This window comes from Falco punctatus (assembly GCF_963210335.1).
Source record: "Falco punctatus genome assembly, chromosome: 3".
In the NCBI taxonomy this organism is placed as follows: Eukaryota; Metazoa; Chordata; class Aves; order Falconiformes; family Falconidae; genus Falco; species Falco punctatus.
In genome coordinates, this window is record NC_137582.1 from 30043041 (window position 1) to 30063078 (window position 20038).

The 20038-nt window shown below is 36.2% G+C and overlaps 1 protein-coding gene across 1 annotated transcript in view; it reads right to left on the reverse strand.

Annotated features, from left to right (window-relative positions):
• Positions 1-1362: 1362 nt before the first annotated feature.
• MTDH (metadherin) overlaps positions 1363-20038 on the reverse strand; it is a 32855-nt gene continuing 14179 nt past the window's right edge. The window contains exons 6-13 of the mRNA XM_080380121.1: positions 17897-18148; positions 15679-15765; positions 13254-13352; positions 10827-10951; positions 10153-10272; positions 7673-7792; positions 3633-3789; positions 1363-2049 (exon numbers count right to left, since the gene is read on the reverse strand). Coding sequence (XP_080236247.1) covers positions 1979-2049; positions 3633-3789; positions 7673-7792; positions 10153-10272; positions 10827-10951; positions 13254-13352; positions 15679-15765; positions 17897-18148 — 1031 coding nt within the window. The 3' untranslated portion in view covers positions 1363-1978. The remainder of the gene's footprint in view (positions 2050-3632; positions 3790-7672; positions 7793-10152; positions 10273-10826; positions 10952-13253; positions 13353-15678; positions 15766-17896; positions 18149-20038) is intronic.

Consider the following 20038-nt stretch of genomic DNA (forward strand, 5'->3'; position numbering starts at 1 on the left):
AAGCCCTTGGGTAGTACCTCTCATTACATAAAGTCTTCATGTTTTCTACAGAAGTCTCTCGTAGCACAACATACAGATTGGAAACAGACATTTCAGACATAAGTTACAAACCTGAATTCAAAGAGTATTTTTTTTAACCTTTATGAAGTAAAGTTATAACGTTACTTACACGCAAAGGACTCGGCATAATTTTGTAATACACTATTTTAGTGTTTGCCTTAAGGTACTCCTTGAAAAGCTGTACTTCAGTTCTAAATTTATTTTACAGCAATCTTGACAGGTATCAGTCTCAGGCATTACTCCTTCCCGGTAAATAAATCAATATCATCAACATGCTCGATTTATTTTTAACAAATAAATTTTAGAGTGTCATATGTTCCTGATATACAGGGGTTAATACCTGTGCAAGTTAGTATCCATTTATTAGCAAAGCTCTCCATTAGCAAGGCGTATTTTCAGTACAATTAAAAGCAGCTTGCTGCATTAATTATTCTCGCCTTGAAATACTGTTGAACAGTCAAGTACAGTTAAGAGTACAAGATCGTTGATCAGTACTATGTGTTACAGCTGTTAACAATTCTGTTTGTGCCACAAAACCAGAAGTCAATCATTTTAAAAAAATCTTGGCTCTTTAACTGAATTTACCAGGTGATGTTAATTGCCATCCTTATCAAATTTTTGTAAAGACTATTTACAGTGTACATGGCTGAGCATGCACCTTACAGTCACAAATACATCTGCCAGTTTGATACCATGTAATTACACAGTGCCTGAAAATGACAACACATCTTAAACACCATTTTAATTAACAGTTTCAAGCGGGAAATGGTCTTTATTTTACAACTGCTATACTTGCATGAATTTTTTTTTTTTATATAAAAACACTAACTCCTGTCCAGAAGTCTAGACACATTCTACATACTACAGGTTAAGGCAGTAAAAAAAATGTGTTCCTGATAACTGGTCTTGACAATGTCAATTAAAGCTGTCTGAAGCCACTCCAGCTCTCCAACAGATCTTTGAAATCCCAAATAATTTTTGAGGGAAACTCCCCTCGACTTTGCTTTCTTCAGAGTTTTAGTAATAGAGAACAGAACAGAACTGGGTATGGTAAGTTAAAAAAATAAGGGAAGGGAATATGTGATTTCAATTCATTCCATGAATTTAAAAGTTGAAAGAATACAGTTTTAGATGGGAGTTGGAATCAACCAAGAACAGTAGGGAATGAAGGAGAAAAATCAAATTTATGCACATTACTGCATTCTTAAAAATATACTGTTATCTTCAATAATTCAAGTAAGGTAATAGACATTATCAAAAATAACTTCATGAACCATACTCAAGTTTCAAATCACATTCTCAAACTTTTAACCCAAAGCAGTTTATTGTGTTAACTTCATATAATAAACCATGAAGGTCTGACTGTACAAATGGTTAATGATTTGCACTTGTGATTCCTGTAATAGCCAGCAGACTTGCTAACCAACTTACTGTAAAGATATGGCAGATTATGTATTTAATCAAAGCACTTTGATTTAGGCATGAAACAAATTCAAATGGTTGACATTCTGTGCTTCTAATGCATCACTCAAGAGACGCAAGAAACACCCACTATTGTACAGACAATTATTTTTACAGAAAACCCTTCCTTGAAATTAATCTTTTATCCACAGCTGTAGATGAGTATAATCTGTTGTAAACAGGGCACTGTGTTGTAAAACCAGTTTTTAATTAAGATTTCTCTCCAAAAGTTGGAAAAAGACTCTTCAGAATGTCTTTCAAATGTAGCATGTTCTGTTTGCTATATCATAAAGTTACTTTCCTCTGATTCCTTTTTAAAGATGTTTGTGTTCACAGCAGTTCTGTTTTTAAAAATTGTTTGAAACTTATATAAAATTCTGTACATGTTCACAAATTATTGCATAAACAGCATAATCTTCATGACAATATTCAGCAACACATGTCCATCTCAGGAAGTTCACGTTTCCCTTCTTGCTTTTTTCTTCTTTTTAACTTGTTTGGGGGATTCCCAGCTTTCTTCAGACTTTGCTAAAAATAAAACACAACTACGGTGTCAGGACTGAGTAAGTTTACACAGTTTTAAAAGTTTGACTTTTAAAATCCTGGACAGTATACCCCACATTATTATGATGTAATTCAGAACAATCAACTAGCATAATTTTTGAAGGAGAGTTATATTTACTTGCTTCTCCCAAATAGTCTAATTTGAAGCGCATCTAAAACAACATTTGCTAATTTCAACCTACTTTTTTACACTACAATTACATAGAGTGATACAGAACAAAGGTTGTTCCTTTGCAAATGTATTATTTACAGTAGAGTCATTATTTTTTGGCCATCTGGAAATAATGTACATGTACACAATTGACATTAAACGTTCACTTATCAGATTACACTGCTTTTAACCACTAAATGCGACACGTCAAAAGTGTTTTTAAAAACAATGCTATGTAAAGATGTGGTTACAAGGAACCCATAATCAAATAAAAAAGTACTATGCTGTTTTATTAAAAGAGATTACCTTAAAACATGCTAGCTGTCAAAAGTGGTAAATTGGGTAAAGCACTTTCTATGCTGAACATTAGAGATGTTCTTTCAATTGCTAAGGCATGAATCAGTCACAAAAGCCTTCATATTTTAGAAAAAAAAAGTTGTAAACTGATACACTGACTTGAAAGATTCTGTTTAATATATTCAAAACCAAGAAGCCAACTAGAGTGGTTGAATAAGACTAATATTATGAAACCATTTAGTTTCTTCTACAGTCATTAGGGACAGATATAGTACTTCAGCACTTAGCCAGGAACTTCTTATTTAATGAGATTAATAATGACATTTCAAAGTGTAATTCAAACAACTTTTTTTTTTTAAGCAATGCCTTTCACATCATGACTTCCCTTCCAATTTTTCTGTCTTACTGGGCAAGTACTTCACTACAAGCGCTTTTGCAGGGTAATGCAGAGTATATGTTTGACATCTCTGGGCACAACATAATTTTGAAAAGCAATATACCTGCAGTAGTTCAGCCTGACATACGTGCTGTTAGGCTACAACAAAAATGAGGGCATTAGCCATTACCTTTCCACTGTCTTATTAGCACCCGTTTTCCTTCATGACTACTACATTCCATGGAAGTATATCAAAAAAGATGTTAATGACCCAAGTTGAGAAGTCAAAAAGAAAATTTAATTGCTTATATTTTTTTTTTTTCCAAACAAACATACTGTCAACTGCTATGTTAGTACCAATCTATTCCACTGAAGACTCACAAGCAGGCCTTTGAAACAGTGTGACAGAACTACTTAAGTCACAGCATGGAGCTCCAGTCCTGATGGTGAGGAGTACTTCCAAATGTCTGTTAAGGACTGGACAAAGCCAACAGACATTTTCAGTCATCCAAGCCTACAAAACCAGTTTTTCCTCACAGTGGAAGCACATTTGTCAAAGTACTTCAACAAAAGCTAAAATACAGCAAGATATAGAAATGAAACAGTACTCCATATGGCACATTAAACCTGAAACTCAGGGCAAAACATTGTAACTATATACTCTCTATGGGAAAAAAGTACACCCTGAATTCAGACAAATGAATTGTAATGAAACATACTTACTCTGTGGAGGAGGCACACTGTTTTGCTTAATATTGGGACTAGAAACATCTGTCTCTTGCAGCATCTGTGGCACTTGGGAAGCCATCTTGTCAGAATCGCTCTGTGATACAATTACAGATGGCTCAGTAGAAACAGCAAGTGAAGGGGCCTCCTCAGGCTATTTGAAAAACAGAAAAAAGTCATACAACAGTAAAACACTCTTATGCGGTGTTATTTTGGTGGTATACTTAGCAGCTGCTGGAAAGATAGCATTGAAAAAATGAAGCCAATATTAAAATCCTTCAACATTTTAAATCAAGGCTGCAAGACTATGACTGCCATCTAGTGCCAAAACTTTTAGTTGCATACAAACAAACCACACGAATTCTTAAAATGTGACATGCCAAGAAAAGGATAACAATCACCAAGATCCTAGAGAGGTCCTATAATACATACATCTTCAGAAGAGATGCAAGATGGTGACACAAAAACATTTTTTTTTTTTGCAAAGCAAACAGGCAAGCTGTGTAGGACCAAATACACAACTCAAATGAAAATAAAACAATTTTTTATAATATTTAGGAAGTATTTGCATTCATTCCTGTCAACTGCTCAAAACACTCTGTATGCTTATATTAGAATAACAGGTATTTGTGACAGCAGTCAGGAAGTATTTCAGTGGAAACTACTGCAGGAATAACTGCCTAGTAAGATATTCCTAGTATTCTCCAATTATCCAGTCTATTTCAAAGATACCGCTGCAGAGACAAGATCTAACTGTAGCTTACCGTGTAGCACTTGTTGGAATTCAAGTACAGTAAAACAGAACTCAATATGCAAAAAACATTTTGACATTCCAATAGGAAAGCCAGATCATAAAATTATATGACCCCAACAGCAGGCAACCCACTGAGAAACAGCTTCAAAGAAGAGTATTTTAGAAAACAGTGCCTCAGTCAAGTAATAAATCCCAAACTTTAGGACGTCATTAAGTAGTTATGGCTGTAGTTGTGCCACAACAGCTAGGACCGGGAACCGTCACAACAGAACAGTGCAGTCCACATCCAGCTCTTGATGTGGATGTACGCAGATCCGACATTATGGTCATCAGTTTTTACTGTTTTCATTACGAATGTAAGCATCTCAAAAATGTTGTCAGAACATACAAAAGAGCAAAATGATAAATGTTTTTTACTTTATCATACTGAGCAAGAAGTTAAACAGTTTTAATTGAAAGAACCCAACACAAATTTGGAGAGTAGCAGCTTGCTAACCTTTTATGAATAAAGGAGTTGTGCCCTTGCACATCAACTGAAACAAGTTTGTTATTTCTCTTATCTACTGAAAATATGATAATATTGATTTTGATATCAACCATGCTGATGAACTCCCATCTTACAGGATTTCCAAGCTTAGCCAATTCGTATGTTGTCTAATGGTTAGCAATCATCAGCTACATAAATATGAGTTTCAACAAAATGCATGTGGCCTCTAAAACAAGGACAAGTTAAAGCTCCTAGTTCTGCAAGGTAATTGATTCAAATCACTGGTATCATCTTTTCATCAGGACAGATTCACTCTCCACCTGCAGGTAAAGCAACTCAATCAAGATTTAAGTGGCACACAGCTGTCTCTGGTTGACTTACAAACATGTTGCAGCTTGAATGTTAAAGCATGCAGTATTACCACAAATGTAACTAAACAGGTACATACAACATTATATGGCCATTTTTCTAAAAAACATACTTCTGTCTGAATTTTGGATGAGGGGAAGCTGAAAGCGATACCAAACATTAAGGACTAGGTACTACTCTTTGCTAGGATATTCTGTGTTAATAAACCAGTTCAGAAAGGAAGCCTGAAACCATGAATAAAGCTTATTTGATAATACAAATAGTTATGTGCATAGTTTTACTATTTATTAATGAAGCAGTGACTTGTGAGACTGTTACAAATAAAGGGTTTCCAAAGAGATCTCTTAATTCAAAACCTGTGCTTGTTGACAGAACACCAAAGGTTTCCACACAACCCAGTGTATAATATGGGAAAAATATCACCACCAGATAAAAACCAGACGCATTCAACATTCAGCTGTTTCTGGTCTTTATGAAGATATTCTGGATAGTAACTTATTTGTGTTCAGTTTATTTTTCCTCATGTTTGGTTCTCATGTTTTGAGGCATTTGCTCAAGACTAGATTACCTACCTTGGAAACTTAAGTCAACAATTTCACAACATCAGTCACAGACTTGTTTATAAAACTTTTTGTAACAGCCAAGTCAAACAATATCAGAAGGCATCTCTGCATGTGTGAAATTACAATGAAGCCAAATCTGATAGCAAGGAGACTTGATAAAGACCACAGGCATTGTCAGATGCAACAATTCACAAATCATCCTTTCCCAAGTCCAACTAACTTCCAGAGAACGTCGTTAGTAATCCTTTTGTTTGTCTTCTGCACCCCCAGCCAGCAAGTCTTTGTAATACAGACTATGTCTTGTCTCACAAAATTGCCCCTAACACAGCTATATAGAGGCACATGTACGAGCAGATTGAATTTAAGACCCAAGAAAAACAGGAGCACTCAAGCCCCCCCAAAACAGTGCACAGTGTGGGTCTGCATCAGAGCTGATGCCATCAAATCACCAAGGAAGATGTATATGGTTTTAAACACTAAACAATTGAGCAAAGTCTACTGAAACTAGCTGGTATTTTGGCAGTGCCAACACCTTGTGAGAAAAAACAATAGAGTACCTAACTGCAGACCAACAGAATCATTACATGTAGCTGAAAAGTATTTCTCAAATTAATTTAGATTTCCAAAGAGCAAAACCTAGCCTTTTGGGACACACCATTACACTTCTTTCTAGATGTCAACACCACCCACCTTGATGTCACAATCTAAACTAATTTCCTGTCTACGCTTTTTCAACTATGGCCTCCAACACAAAACAAATAAATAAATAAATCACAAGAAAATACATTATCTTTCATAACACACACACTGCCAGGAATAAAGCCACTTGCACACAAACAGATTATTTTTTTTAGATACATCTTGAAAAAAACAAAAACCACAAAACTCAACTTTGCACTAGTCAGACCAGGTAGCTTTTGCTAACCTTGAATTAAGGCTGAACTGAACCTAAATGGAACAAATATAGTAGTATTTTGATGCAGGATATTTACAATAAGCTGAAAGTATGTCTGAACGTGCTTTTCAAGGCACGTGTTCTCAATAAACACTTTCTGTACTTTTCCATCGGTTACCTGCAGCCTCTTGTAAAAGAGTCCATTCTAAATATTTTCATTTGAAATTTAAGACCTTGTTATCTTTTACGAAACAAGTGTTTAGCAATTAAAACTCAATATTCTGACAGATACTCTTTGGTACCAAACTGTCTCACTGGTATTATTCACTCTTTATGGAATGCAAACCCAACACCACTAGAAATATTAAATACTTTACTTCTTCCTACAATGATGCTTGTAGGGTAACAGTATCTAAAAAAGCTCCTACTTGGAAAAGGATTAAAAAGAACTTGTATTGTCTGGAATCTGTTTCAACTGTGAGCTGAAGCAAACAGTCTGTGAATTAGTTCAAATAAAACCTTTTCTTATTCAGTCATTAACATTAAGCCCAGCACACCCATTGAAAATAAAGTCTAGACTGTATTTAAGTCAGAATACAGTAAGTCAGTAACAGTTTGTTTTGTTGCAGTGAAACAGCAAAAACGCTATTTGTCTTGTGCTCAGACCCATTAGTTCTTCGGTTTCCATATTTCAAAGTTTTAAACTATTGCTTGAATATTCAAACAAGAAAATAACTTGACAGTCATGAAAGTGACCACTGATTTAGAAAATACTGCTTCGCAAAACTTGTAACTAACATATCTAAAATTCAACCTCTCAATCACCTTTACATTCATAAACATATAGCCTGAAACAGTATTCTTACTGTAACTTTACCTACACAAATTAATGTTTCAATGAAGTTTGAGCACTTCCAAATCCAAAATTGTAACATAAACCCAATTTTGTATCCAATTTTGTTTCCCTACCTTAGCTGGTTCACTAGTACTCATGGTCTTCAGAGAAAAAGCTATTTCCTGCTGTGGCTGAACTTTTGAGGTATCCTCCCGAAACTCCTCTCCAGCTTCTCTATCCAGTTCTTCAGTGTCCTACAAAAGGGGCAGAGGGGAAGGGAAAAAAAAACAGAAAGAGCTTGTGTTTGCAGTAAAATTCTGACTCTTCTTCCCTGCGTATCAGTTTTTTTGCCATGATCAACTTCAACTAAGAAAATCTATCTTAAAATACCTAAAAAAAAGTAGTGGGCTGACACTAGTCTACACTAACACTCAAGTTTTATAGAATGTAATAGAAAAATACCTATAGAACCCAAAAAAGCTCAGAAAGCAGTACTCTTCATGCAATTCACTGTCAAAAAATCCTGCTATGTCTGAATGAATGACACTTCACACTCCTGTGAAATTATGAGGATATGAAACTAAACTGCAGTTACTCTAAAAACTTTGTAAAAGTATAATGAGACTTGACAGCCCTCAACTCTGCTTTGTTACAAGCAAAACACACAGAAACTGAAAATATACCCGAAGTATCCAAGAGTCTCAACCTTTATTCCTTAAACACTCTAATGGTGAAAGTTTTCGTTTTACATGAGGAATTAGCTTACATTTTTTATAGCACCAGAAGAATTCTGTGGTGGTGAACAGTAAATACAACACAGGTCTCCAGTTTTAAGCTGGAAGTACCTCTTGAAACATTGTTCCTTCACTTACTTCCCCCAGAACCCTGTGAAAAATGCGGCCATAGCTTAGGTCTGTTGATTCTTCACAGCAAAGAAAACATACTGCCTAACAGCTAACTCTGAAGGTAGCTTCCACTGCCCTGACAAACACTGAAGTCAACAAACATGTGTTAACGACTTAAGTACAATCAGTGAGAAAGATGATGGTGTTTAAGTGAACGTGTTCAATTTTCAGGGGATAAATATATGAATTTTAAGTGAGTTTGAAGTAGGACTGGCAAGTTACCGAAATGCTGTAACAATGATAACTTATCTGTGATGTATTAACAGTTCTCTTTGCTCCTATCAAGCAATGCCCCCTAGTTTTCCATAAAAATTTAATAAACATGAAAAATTCCTCTGTAAACTGATGATCTCAGACTGATGGATTGAATGAAAAAGTAACAAAATCAGAATGGTTGGAGACCAATGGGTAGAATAAATGGATCTAGCTATCCTAATACGAACAGTAAGATTCCATTTGACAAATACAACTTAAAAGGCAGCTCACAGGCAACAGAAAAAACCTCTATTTCAGAACGCACTCACTGACCTCAAGATCCATGCAAAACATCCACAAACACCTGTTAACCATAACATATTAATCTTGACTTTAAACACTTAAGAGTCACTGAAGATACAAGAACATGACAGATTTCAATTACAAAAAAACTGCAATACTAGTACCCTCAGTTTTAATTTGCCTCATAAGAAACTGCAAATTGGCACAAATATCTACCTCCACATAGACAACTTTAAAATAATTATATGTAATTTGAATTTAACCTTTTATAATTGTTTTAATAAAATCTCAGACTGAAAACACAATCATGATAAAAAGCAAATCCAAAGCGACACTTTCCCTCTCTCTCCAATTCACCTTGTCAGATTCAACTGAGCATTTAACATTTTGTAAACAATGCAAATTATGAATAGCTGCTACTACAAGCAGAAGCAGGATATATTCTGAGCATGAGCTATTAAAACCTTTTTCCTATTAGGAAAGTACTTGTCTTCACATATTCAAACACTATTCAATTGCCAAATGAAGTGTGATCTGCTTTTTCTATTTTTACAAAACTCTGTTTCCATGTAATTCTTCAAAAGCTATTTAAGTAACAGAAAACTCCAACTATCCTCAGTTTGCAAATACTACCTCATTCAAATCTGACTCCCAATAGCTCCACCTACCGAGTTCGAGGCATTGATACTTGCCATTTCACATAAATCAAGTTACGACAGTACTCCAGAAAAACCACTATATTCTCATAGAATTGTACTTTAAGATAGCCTAAGAAAAACCTTCAATTTATCTCATTCTCCTAGCTAGCCATGTCCAAGACAGCTGTCTTCCAAAAGACAGGACGAGAAGACTTCCCATGCAGAGGAAAGCTCCTCCTGGAAGCATCCCTACAGAACAGAATCCTGATGTGATAGAAAATAAATAATTCAGGATAAATACTTTCCACATACTTCGTGTTTTCCATAAATCCAGCAACCCTACATTGGATTCACAAGCCAAACACAGAATAATTCAAATTAAAAGAAATACTAATAAGAGAAGGATTACTTTAACTCTTGAGAAACAACAGTAGACAATTTATAAGTAAACAATATCATCAGGAAAAGAATTTCCCAAAAATAATTTTTGCTTAAGACACTAATATATAAAAATAAGGTTTTGTGAATTCCTCACAACTGCCTTTTTGATTATCCAGATTTTGTTCCATTTACCTGTGCAGGAGAGTTAGCTTCCTCACCCTGCTTCTTCTTTTTCTTCTTCTTTTTCTTGGACTTGCCACTTGTAGAACTCTGAAGTATTGGTTCTGCTTTTTCTCTTTCATTATCTGAAGTCTTCATAAGGGAATACAAGTTCTTTAGCATTGAAAAATTACAGTGAAACACATCTTCTATAGACTAAACAAATTAATAACTATAAGGAATTTAATTGCATATAGAAGTATAACTGAACACAATCTTATCTGTTTAGCTCATTTTAGGAAGACCACATTCTTTAAATGCTACCTGGCAATATAGGTACAGGGTTGGGAATGAAAAAGATAACAGAGCATCATGTACTCGTGGGAAATGTTGTTTTTCATAGAAAGAATTAAATATTGTTAGGAAGTATTTATGAAAACAGATCTAAATCCTCTTAGTCTACAACAATAAGGTAATCCTTATATTATGGTGAGACAGTAAAATTTGACATGGAGCTAAGTGGCTTCCATTTTCTCAGTAACAACATTGAGTATTTTCCTTCTCTACGTATAAATTCAAGAATTGTGCTACTCTTACCAGTGTAAAAGAGATGAGAGATTACCTTTATCACCACCTTTAAGTTACTTTAAGAAATAGCAGTGGTAAAGGCAAAGTCGTGGAGCTAAGGAGAAAATATCACCTTTTACCTTCTGAACATCAGGTATCTCTTCAGGCTGAGGAACAGAAGCAACTTTTTCTTCATCTACCCAGTTTCCCCACTCTTCTGCTGGTGCATTCCAATCAGAGCTGGGATCAGCTGAAGAAAGTCCGTCTACAAAGATTAAAAATATTTTCAGGAACATCTCCATACTTTTCAGGTGCTCTTTGACAGTTTAAAAATAATAATAAAAAATCTATACATAAACCCACTTCTTTATATCAAAATATAAACACTCATTTCATGTATTTCTGGAAAATGTAAAGATATTAATGACAGCTGGAAGACTTTTATAAGTAACGAGCAAGACATTTTACAGAGCAATCAGACTGCAAACTAGTCACAGCAGCAGCAAGCTCGATGCAATTGCTTTGAGGTACTTTTCTACACTATATGAAGAGGGACAAAATTTGAGAGTTGTACTCTATCTTAAACCTTCTTCCTAGTTTGCAAAAAAATTAAGCTGAACTGTAACACTGATCAATCTTACCTCAGTAAGAATCCTTTACGAGTGATATATCTGACAGTAAATCTTATCAAGCCAAAAGTCATCTTGTAACGCTGACATTTTTTAACAACCTTATTTTTTCTAAGTCCCTACTCCATTTCGCTATAGTTCATTTATGATGGTACATATTTATGTTGTCACAAAGGAGTAACAGATTTAAAGGGTGAGTTATATAAAAATTAAAAATTTCTGAAAGGAAGATCTAAGCCTTAGACTGTCTGTTTAGTAGAAAGTTACAGCAAGCCAATTTTAAACCAGAACACCTTGGAAAAGATCATCTGCCATTCCACATTTATATTAACATCAAAAATATTTCTCACCCTCAGACTACGCCAAACTGAAGAAGAGGCAAACTTGGTCTGTCAACCACAGTGGGATTCAGTTTAAACATTTGAAAATTAGTCAGAATGAATTAGTCAGAATTAGTTACTGGCAAACATTATGAAACCAGATACACACTAAGAGAACTCAAGATTACTTACAATAGATTCCCACTTCTTGCTTTCATATAAAAATATTACCTCAATTACATTTACTTTGGACAATTAAAATTTACTGATTTGAAAAAATAATTACTGCCCAACATAAAATTATAACATACCTACTGCCCTCTCACTACTTGCTTAAAGGAAAAAATCCAATATTTTTGTTAATAATAAAAATAAGTATTATTTGTACATACAGTTAATTTCCTTGTCCTGAGCCTGATATAGTAAGCTGTATCTGTGTACCACATGGGAAGTTTTAGGCCAATTTCCCTGCTTCTGTTATCATTCACTTGAATCAGTTGACAGCTAGTGACCAGATTACAGAAGCTACAGCCATAAACATCCTATGCTCAAAAATGTGAATAAATCACGTTTTAATAATACATAAAACCGATTACTTTCAAATGACTAACTGAAATGTGCTTCCTTCATCCTTAAACAAGACAACAGAGAAGTTTCAAAACAACCTGGTATCACAGCAGTCATGACAAAACTAGTGGAATCAAGGACTGCATCAATCCATTCCACTTTTGCAGTCATTAAACAGGAAGCTGTTCTTATAGAGAAGATAACATGCAAGGCAGCTTTTCTGGTCAACTTGAGCAACGTTTCAGGCAAATAACCTAATGAGAGGCACAAAACTGTTTTTCTTAAACAATCTCAGAGCTGAGTGAATAAAGCTATCAATTACAAAGGCAGTTCAAATGGTGAATTTAAGGCTGAAGCTTTCTTCACAGGTAGTTTCACTAGGAAATATTTAGGAATGGCTGTACCTTTATTATAACACAGCCCTGTTCAGGGAGACCCTGTGATAAAGAACTACAAGAATATTTTAAAATTGGCAGGGAAGGAAAAGGGGACAGGAAACACCAATTTTAGCACAATTCCCAAGTAATTTCTGTGACTTCTATCCTGCATATGCTTTCTATACACGTAAGAACTTCCCTATGTTTTCTAAACAAGAAAGTAAGTTAAACTAAATACAAGTGCCTTATGTCATGTTAAGTTTTCAGTAAGGTACAAACGTGTAAAAGTAAACTCTGTGAATGAAATATAATCTGCTAAATATGTCATTTGCCGACTTGCAGTAGATTTTTCTCACCATTTGCAATAAGACTGTTTTAATTGATTACCAAGATTTTCTAGCAAAAGCCAGAACTACCTTAAAATGCATGAGCTTTCTCCCTTCTGAATTTCAATATCCAAGTATTTTTCCTAAAACCTAACCATTTTCTATTATCATTCATCAAAATACTTCTTCCTGCTTTCTTCAAACTGCCAACTAGCTTTACAGAAATGAAATGTTCCAGGTTGTTCTTCAGATGCTCACTATTGGCTAATACAAGTAGGTAAGTAACAGTGACTATAAAGTAACAGTAATTAACAAAATTTTCTTTATGAACATTTTAGAGGAACATACTTAACCCAGACCATTCATCATCAACAGGGGGTTGAGCATGACTTAAATCCCACTGAAAATCCGAAGCACCAGCCTGAGAGACTGATTCACTGTTGGATCCTGAAAGGCAATAAAATTATACTCATAGGTTAACAAGCTTCCCCAGTTTTCCTGGGTGAAAAAATTCCAATCAAAGTAGGAAAGGGAGACAGGAGGCTCAAAGAAAAAAAAAGTCTGATTCTAAGGACTGCACAGGACAGGAAAACTAGAAGGGTCTTGAAAATTACATATATTCAGAAAACAAGGGAACTGAAGAAGGAAGACAAAATTAAGTCAGGAGAAGAAGGGGGGGGGGGGGGAAGAGGCAAGGGTGAATAGCAGTAATCTCCTCAAACTGAAAAATACAATGAAGTTTTATGGGTAGAAAAATTATTACCCTGTATCAGTAAGAACCCTTACAAGGAGAAGCTTAAAAGAAAAGAGTCCTAGAAAGAAACCTCATCAATTACATTGCAGATCTAGCAATCAAGTTACTTATTACTAAGAATCCAATTCTCATTTCTGGGAAAAAGTTCCAGGAACATATAAAAGCAGCATGACAAACAGTAAGGCCAATACCGATCATGGTAACAGAAAGTGTTAGACATCTAACATAATTATGTTAAGAAAAACAGGGCAACAGCAAACAGATCATTTTATACAACAATAACACCAAAAAAGCCTTAATTGTGAGAGAAATAAATTTATTACTTTATGATGAGACTTACTTTGGAAAGGATGTTTAAATAGAACCACAGGTACCTGAGTCTATTTTATAAACACCTCTGCAAGAGATACCTCCGATGACATGAACATGTTCTCATTTTTTGCTAGCCAGTCACAAGTGAGAAGTAAATATTCATGTCGTCACTCTGCATCACAACATTGTTAGCCAAGGTGCAAAGAAGATTAATATACTTCACTGTCTTCACACTTCTCTCTCAAAGTTGGAATGGTGGTATTGCAGATGAATCTTAGCCTGTTGTCCCACTTTATTAAACTTTAAGTTTTAGCCTAGAGACAGAACTTAAATTCAAGTGGCTCCATGGGAAATGTTACTTTGTTACAACTCTCCGTACAATTAAGACTTTGGTTTTTCTTTAAGACAAGGTTTCTGTAAGTTTTCATTAAGTGAACTGTCCTTTGGGAAGTCTGATAAATCAGGCCTTGGCATTTATAATTTTTGTTATCCTGGCTCAGATGTGCATAGAGAATGAAGCACTCTGAGCTGTAGGATACTGAGCTCAAGTTCAACAGTTAAAAGACTGTAAACTGCAATACAAGTAAGTATATCCTAAATGCATAAGCACTTGGCCAGCTACTTCCTAGAAGAAAATAGCTATGGCAAGCTCAATAACTTCAGTAAGCAAGAGCAGAAAACCTGACATATGATCCCTTCATTATATATATTAAAAAAAAAAAAAAATCACAGTAGCACTTGTGTCAGCAAATTAACACACAGAATTTGTTACGAAGCCAGGTTTGCACTCCAAAGCATTTTCACCCTTCAAAATCAGAAAACCCCAGAGCTCAGCTTTCCCACATGTCATACAGAGAAAAGACTTCAAATCCTGCCTATGAAACTTATTTTGAAAGTAATGCTTCAGTTCCTTGAAGGGGGAAAAAAAAGTCTCCCAGCATATCAGGGTAAACGGACTTTTCAAGAAAGCAATCTTCCCATCTCCAACTTCAGATGCAGCAACACTGAGAAATCTCTTATGCCCATTACTTAGACTCAAAAAACCACACATCGCTGATCTAGCTTTTGATTATCCATTTCAAGGGCAACAAGGCTGGCAAAGAGTCGAGAACAAGTCTTACGAGGAGTGGCTGAGGGACTGGGGTTGTTTAGTTTGGAGGAGACTCAGAGAGGATTTTACTGCTTTCTATAACTACCTGAAAGGAGGCTGTAGGCAGGTGGGGGTAGGTCTCCCAGATAACAAGTGACAGGACAATAGGAAACGGCCTCAAGTTACGCTAGGGGAGGTTTAGATTGGGTGTTAGGAAAAATTTCTTCAGTGAAAAGTGGTGAAGCACTGGAACAGGCTGCCCAGGGAGGTGATGGAATCACCAACCCTGGGGGTGTTTAGAAAAATGTGTAGATGAGGCACTTATTCACACGGTTTACCGATGGACTTGGTAGTCCCGGGCTAACGATTGGAATTGATGATCTCAAGGGTATTTTCCAACAGAAATTATTCTATGATTTAAAAATTACTTTAGTGCATAATTTCAGCATCACAAAAAAGTTTTCCAAGCTTTCATAGAAGGTGTCTTCTACCTGTTTCCAGTTACCAGTACTATTTTCAAAGAACAATGAGAAAGATGCATATTAATAACATTTGACAAATTCTATTTCCACCTGGTGGAGAGAAGAGTGGAAACATGTCTGCAAGGGCATACATACCAGAAACTCCAGGAGTTAATCCAAATGAAGAGAAAGTAGTAGAATTCTGTTCAGAGGTATTAATCCTTGCATCCACATTCCAAGCAGCTGTGGCAAGGAGGTGGTGGTGGTGGTGGCGGGGGGCCGGGGAGGAAAAAAAACGACAAAAAAACTTCACACTGTTGGCAACACTGAAAAAGTTAACTATTTCATTATGAACAGGGTCAGAAAAACAGAGGACATTCCAGCTCTGTTAACATTTCACACAACTGAGGGCATTATTTCGCTTACTACATCAGCAAATCAGTACCGAGATGAGACTGTATGAACACTCAGCTTGAATCTATTTTCAAGCTTTCTAAGATCTTCCCTCTACAGCCTTTTGTATATATAAACTTCTCAGAACAGAAAAGTAAATGTTTTGAGCCCCACACTATTATTCTTCCCATTATTGCAATCATCTAAGTTACTAAATGAGTATTTATTAATCTGTAGATGAAACCTGTCTTGAAGCATATTGTATATTGGTTAAAGAACAGAATTGAGTTCAGAGTAATTTTTGACAAAACAGGACATATTGCTTAAAAATTAAGATATACTTGGCTGTTCAGTGTATGGTAGAAATTAAGCAGAAATAATCAGAGGCACTAATAGCGTCAATGGTTAGAATGTGATTCTTAATAAAACCTATCGGCAGCTTTTATTTAGAATCATATTTATTTAATTGGGTGAGTGGGCACTCAAAACTGGACATAGTATTCCAGATGTGGTCCAAGAAGGGAAAAATCACTATCCCCAATCTACTGGTTCCTGTTAATACAGCCCAGAACACTCTTTGTGTCCAGCTTGGTGTCCACCAGGACGCCTTATCCACAGAGCTTCTCTCCAGTCAGTTCCCAGCCAGGGGTGCTTCCTACCCAGGTACAGCACTTCACATTTGCCCTCTTTGAACATCCTGAGGTTCCTGTTAGCACATTCCTCCAGCTGGTTTAGGTCCCTCTGGATGGCACCCCTGATCTGGAATAAATCAACTGATTCCCCTCTCCCCAGTCAAGTTTGGTGTAATCTGGGAATCTGATGATTAACACTCCGTTGCCTCCTCCAGGTCATTTATAAAGATAATAAACAGGACAACTCTGAAGTACAGGGCCCTGTGATATTCCCCCTTGTTACCAGCCTCCAGGCAGAGTAGGACTCACTAACCACTACCTTCAAACCTGACCAGTTTTTCAACCACCTAACTTAGATACAATAATATTGTGAGACACAGTGTCAAGAGCATTACTGAAGTCATCATAATGGATGTCCATTGCTCTCCCCTCACCCACAAAACTAGTAATTTTACCAGAAGCAAATGAGCCTGGCCAGGCATGAAGTATTCTTGGTAACAAAAACATCAAGCTGGTCCCAGTCACTAAGAACTACCTTATTAGAATATACAGCAGAATACAGCTAACTGGAATATGAAAAAAACTCTTTGACTCTACTTGGCAATAGTATAGCTTCCAATGGTATAGCAGGTCCAGCCTCAGGAACAACATTTCAAGATATGTGAAACAAGTAAAAAAGGTCTAGACTAAAGCAATGCTGCTGACTACAAAGGAATACTGCTCTACAGAAAAGGCAAGGATCACTTACACTGAACAGTCAGAAGGACTGTATTACAGCATCTACAAAGTTAAAGGCTGTTGCCCAGAATTCTCCATTATTATTATGGACAGTATAAGTGATAGAGGCATAAAATTGTACTGAGAAGACTAAACCCGATTTCTAATAAGAAAACCAGTGTAACACTAAACATCATGAGAGCTGAACAATCTTTATGCCTGCAGCCTAAACAAATATCTGCCAAAAACGAACAGTTGATTTGATCATGTTCGATCAACAGAATAGATTTATGACCTGGGTTTTAAGACATTCATTAAAAAAAAGTAGTTACATTTCAAAATGGCTTAGTATTCACTTTCAGAATTTTAAGAAAGTGACATAAAAAAATTGATTCCTTCACAGAAATCAAATTATTTCAGATAAATTCCACAAACTCTGTTAAACTGTAAACAAGACACATAGATGTTAAACCACCAGAACTTACAGTAAACAGACTGCTTAGTTCACATTTCCCCAGACCACTTCAAGATTTTTTAATATATAAACATAAAGCTATTTATGAGATTCACTACCAAAAAGTATCTTATGTAAAAATGCTTAAGTGAAGCAAGTTTTCTTTGGAATAGCTTACCAATAGGAGTGAACAAAGAACGCTCTTTCCAGGGCCTGCCCACCAGGGTTACACCCCAGTCCTTTCCATTTCCATTAGCATCTCCAGCATCCTGGCCCCAAGCCAATGTCTCAGTCTTCCTCTTCCCAGCTGCAGTTGAAGGAACAGATGTCCATTTCTCCTCCCCTACACCAATCTGTGAGGAGATTTTTACAGACTTCTCGTTCCAGCTTCCTCCATTTACTGTATGGCTTTCACTCAATCCTGGAGAAACTTAAATACATGCATAATGAAAACATTATTTAAATTAAGAACTGGATGAAGAATTAAAATATTACTTATGTGTACATACACTTAAAAAAGAAAGTACAAATGAACAGCAGCTTTGCTACACCAGTGTGATACAGAAGAGCTGCTGCTCCGCCTCAGCTGATTTTCCAGTTCAGATGACACGCACCATCTGTCTACCAACTTGGAGAGTGAGGAAAAAACAGCATCAAACTACACTCTCCTTCCTGCATCCCTTTCTTTATAGGACTAATACCTGGTGAACCAGATCCTTTAGATTAAAAAAAAAAAAAAAAACAAAAAAACCCACAAAACAAAAACCCAAGAAACTCCACACCCAAAACAAAAGACGAGGGGAGGAGGGTAGGGGGTGGGTAGTGGCTACTTCCAACACTGCTTACAGAGTATGGTGATGATTTGTGGAAAACCTCACACACTAAATGGAGAATGATTTGTTTTATAAACGCATACAGCAGTTCTCTAAGCAGGAAGTAGAAGAAACGACCAAGGATTAGAAAATGCTTCCCAAACACCACACAGAATTTACAAAGGGCATAGCTATCATATTGACCATAGTGTCCATCAAGGTTAGAGGAAAAAAATAATAATGGTAACACTCGAAATAAATTATTTTACATTACACTAAGGTAAAAGATCACAGGACTGCAACAGTTTACCCTGATGAGAAATTACTAGCTATAGCAAGTTTAATGTATACTTTGAGAGCAGTCAGTAGTACACCGAGACATGAAGGTAACAGTAATTTTTTTTTTCATTTATGTCCCTATAAAACAAAGTGCTGCACCCAGCCTGACCTCATATATATCACAAACCTTTCTCAAAGGGTTCTGTATATCAAATCCTCTCTTTTTACATATGCAGTGTAAACAACAGGAAAAACTGATTTACAAACAATTAAGAAATACCTGCATATTGCAAGTGTAACATTTAAATAGTCAGCCAAAACCTGATGCACAAGTTGGTCAATATTATGTGCCAACAAAAACTACAGACCAGATATTTTATTCCTCACATGAACTCATAGCTCGGGCAGCATGAACATACCACATTCAAGGCAGCTTCACTGGCAAGGAATTGATTAGGTGATGCCTACATTTTCTCAGACAAATTACTTCCAACACAGACATCTGTCAGGTCACCAAAAACTGTGTGCTTAAACACATCGCCCTTTCTCCATGGCACTAACATTGTTCATGTCAGTCAACATCCTTTAAGGATAATAGGACATCTTAGGGGAAGGCAACAACAAAAATAGCAGAGACAGAAGGCAAACAGTAGCTGCTAAAAACCAACTCTTTTGCAAACCTTGCAAGACGACAGCTGAAGTTCTGAAGCAGGAGCTTGATTACTCCGTTTATCATGCTACTCTCCTGTCACAAACATTTACCTTCTATACCACCAGCAAGATTTCACAGAATCACAGAAAACTCAAGATAGGAAGGGATCTCTGGAAGTCACCTAGCTCCACCTTCTGCTCAAAGCACAGCTAACTTCAAAATAATACCACATTATTCAAGTTCCGAAAAACATAAAGGTGGATTGCCCAGAGATGCTCTGAACTATCTATCTCAAAGAGCTTTTCACCTTGTGGCCAGTCAGAATTTCCCTTACTGAAGCTTGGCGAGGGCCTCTTGATCTCTCATTATGCGTCTCTGAATATTAGAGTTCCCTCCTTCTGGGCTACAGTCCAGGAAGTTTTCACATGAAGTAAGTAAAGCTCTCAAAAACCAGCAGCGTGATTCACTTTCTGGACCTGGGCGCTTTTAATAACTCATTTGCTGACTCGTTTAATTACACTAACTACTTTTCATTAAAGCAACACCACTGATGTTGGCTACGAGTACAAAACCACCA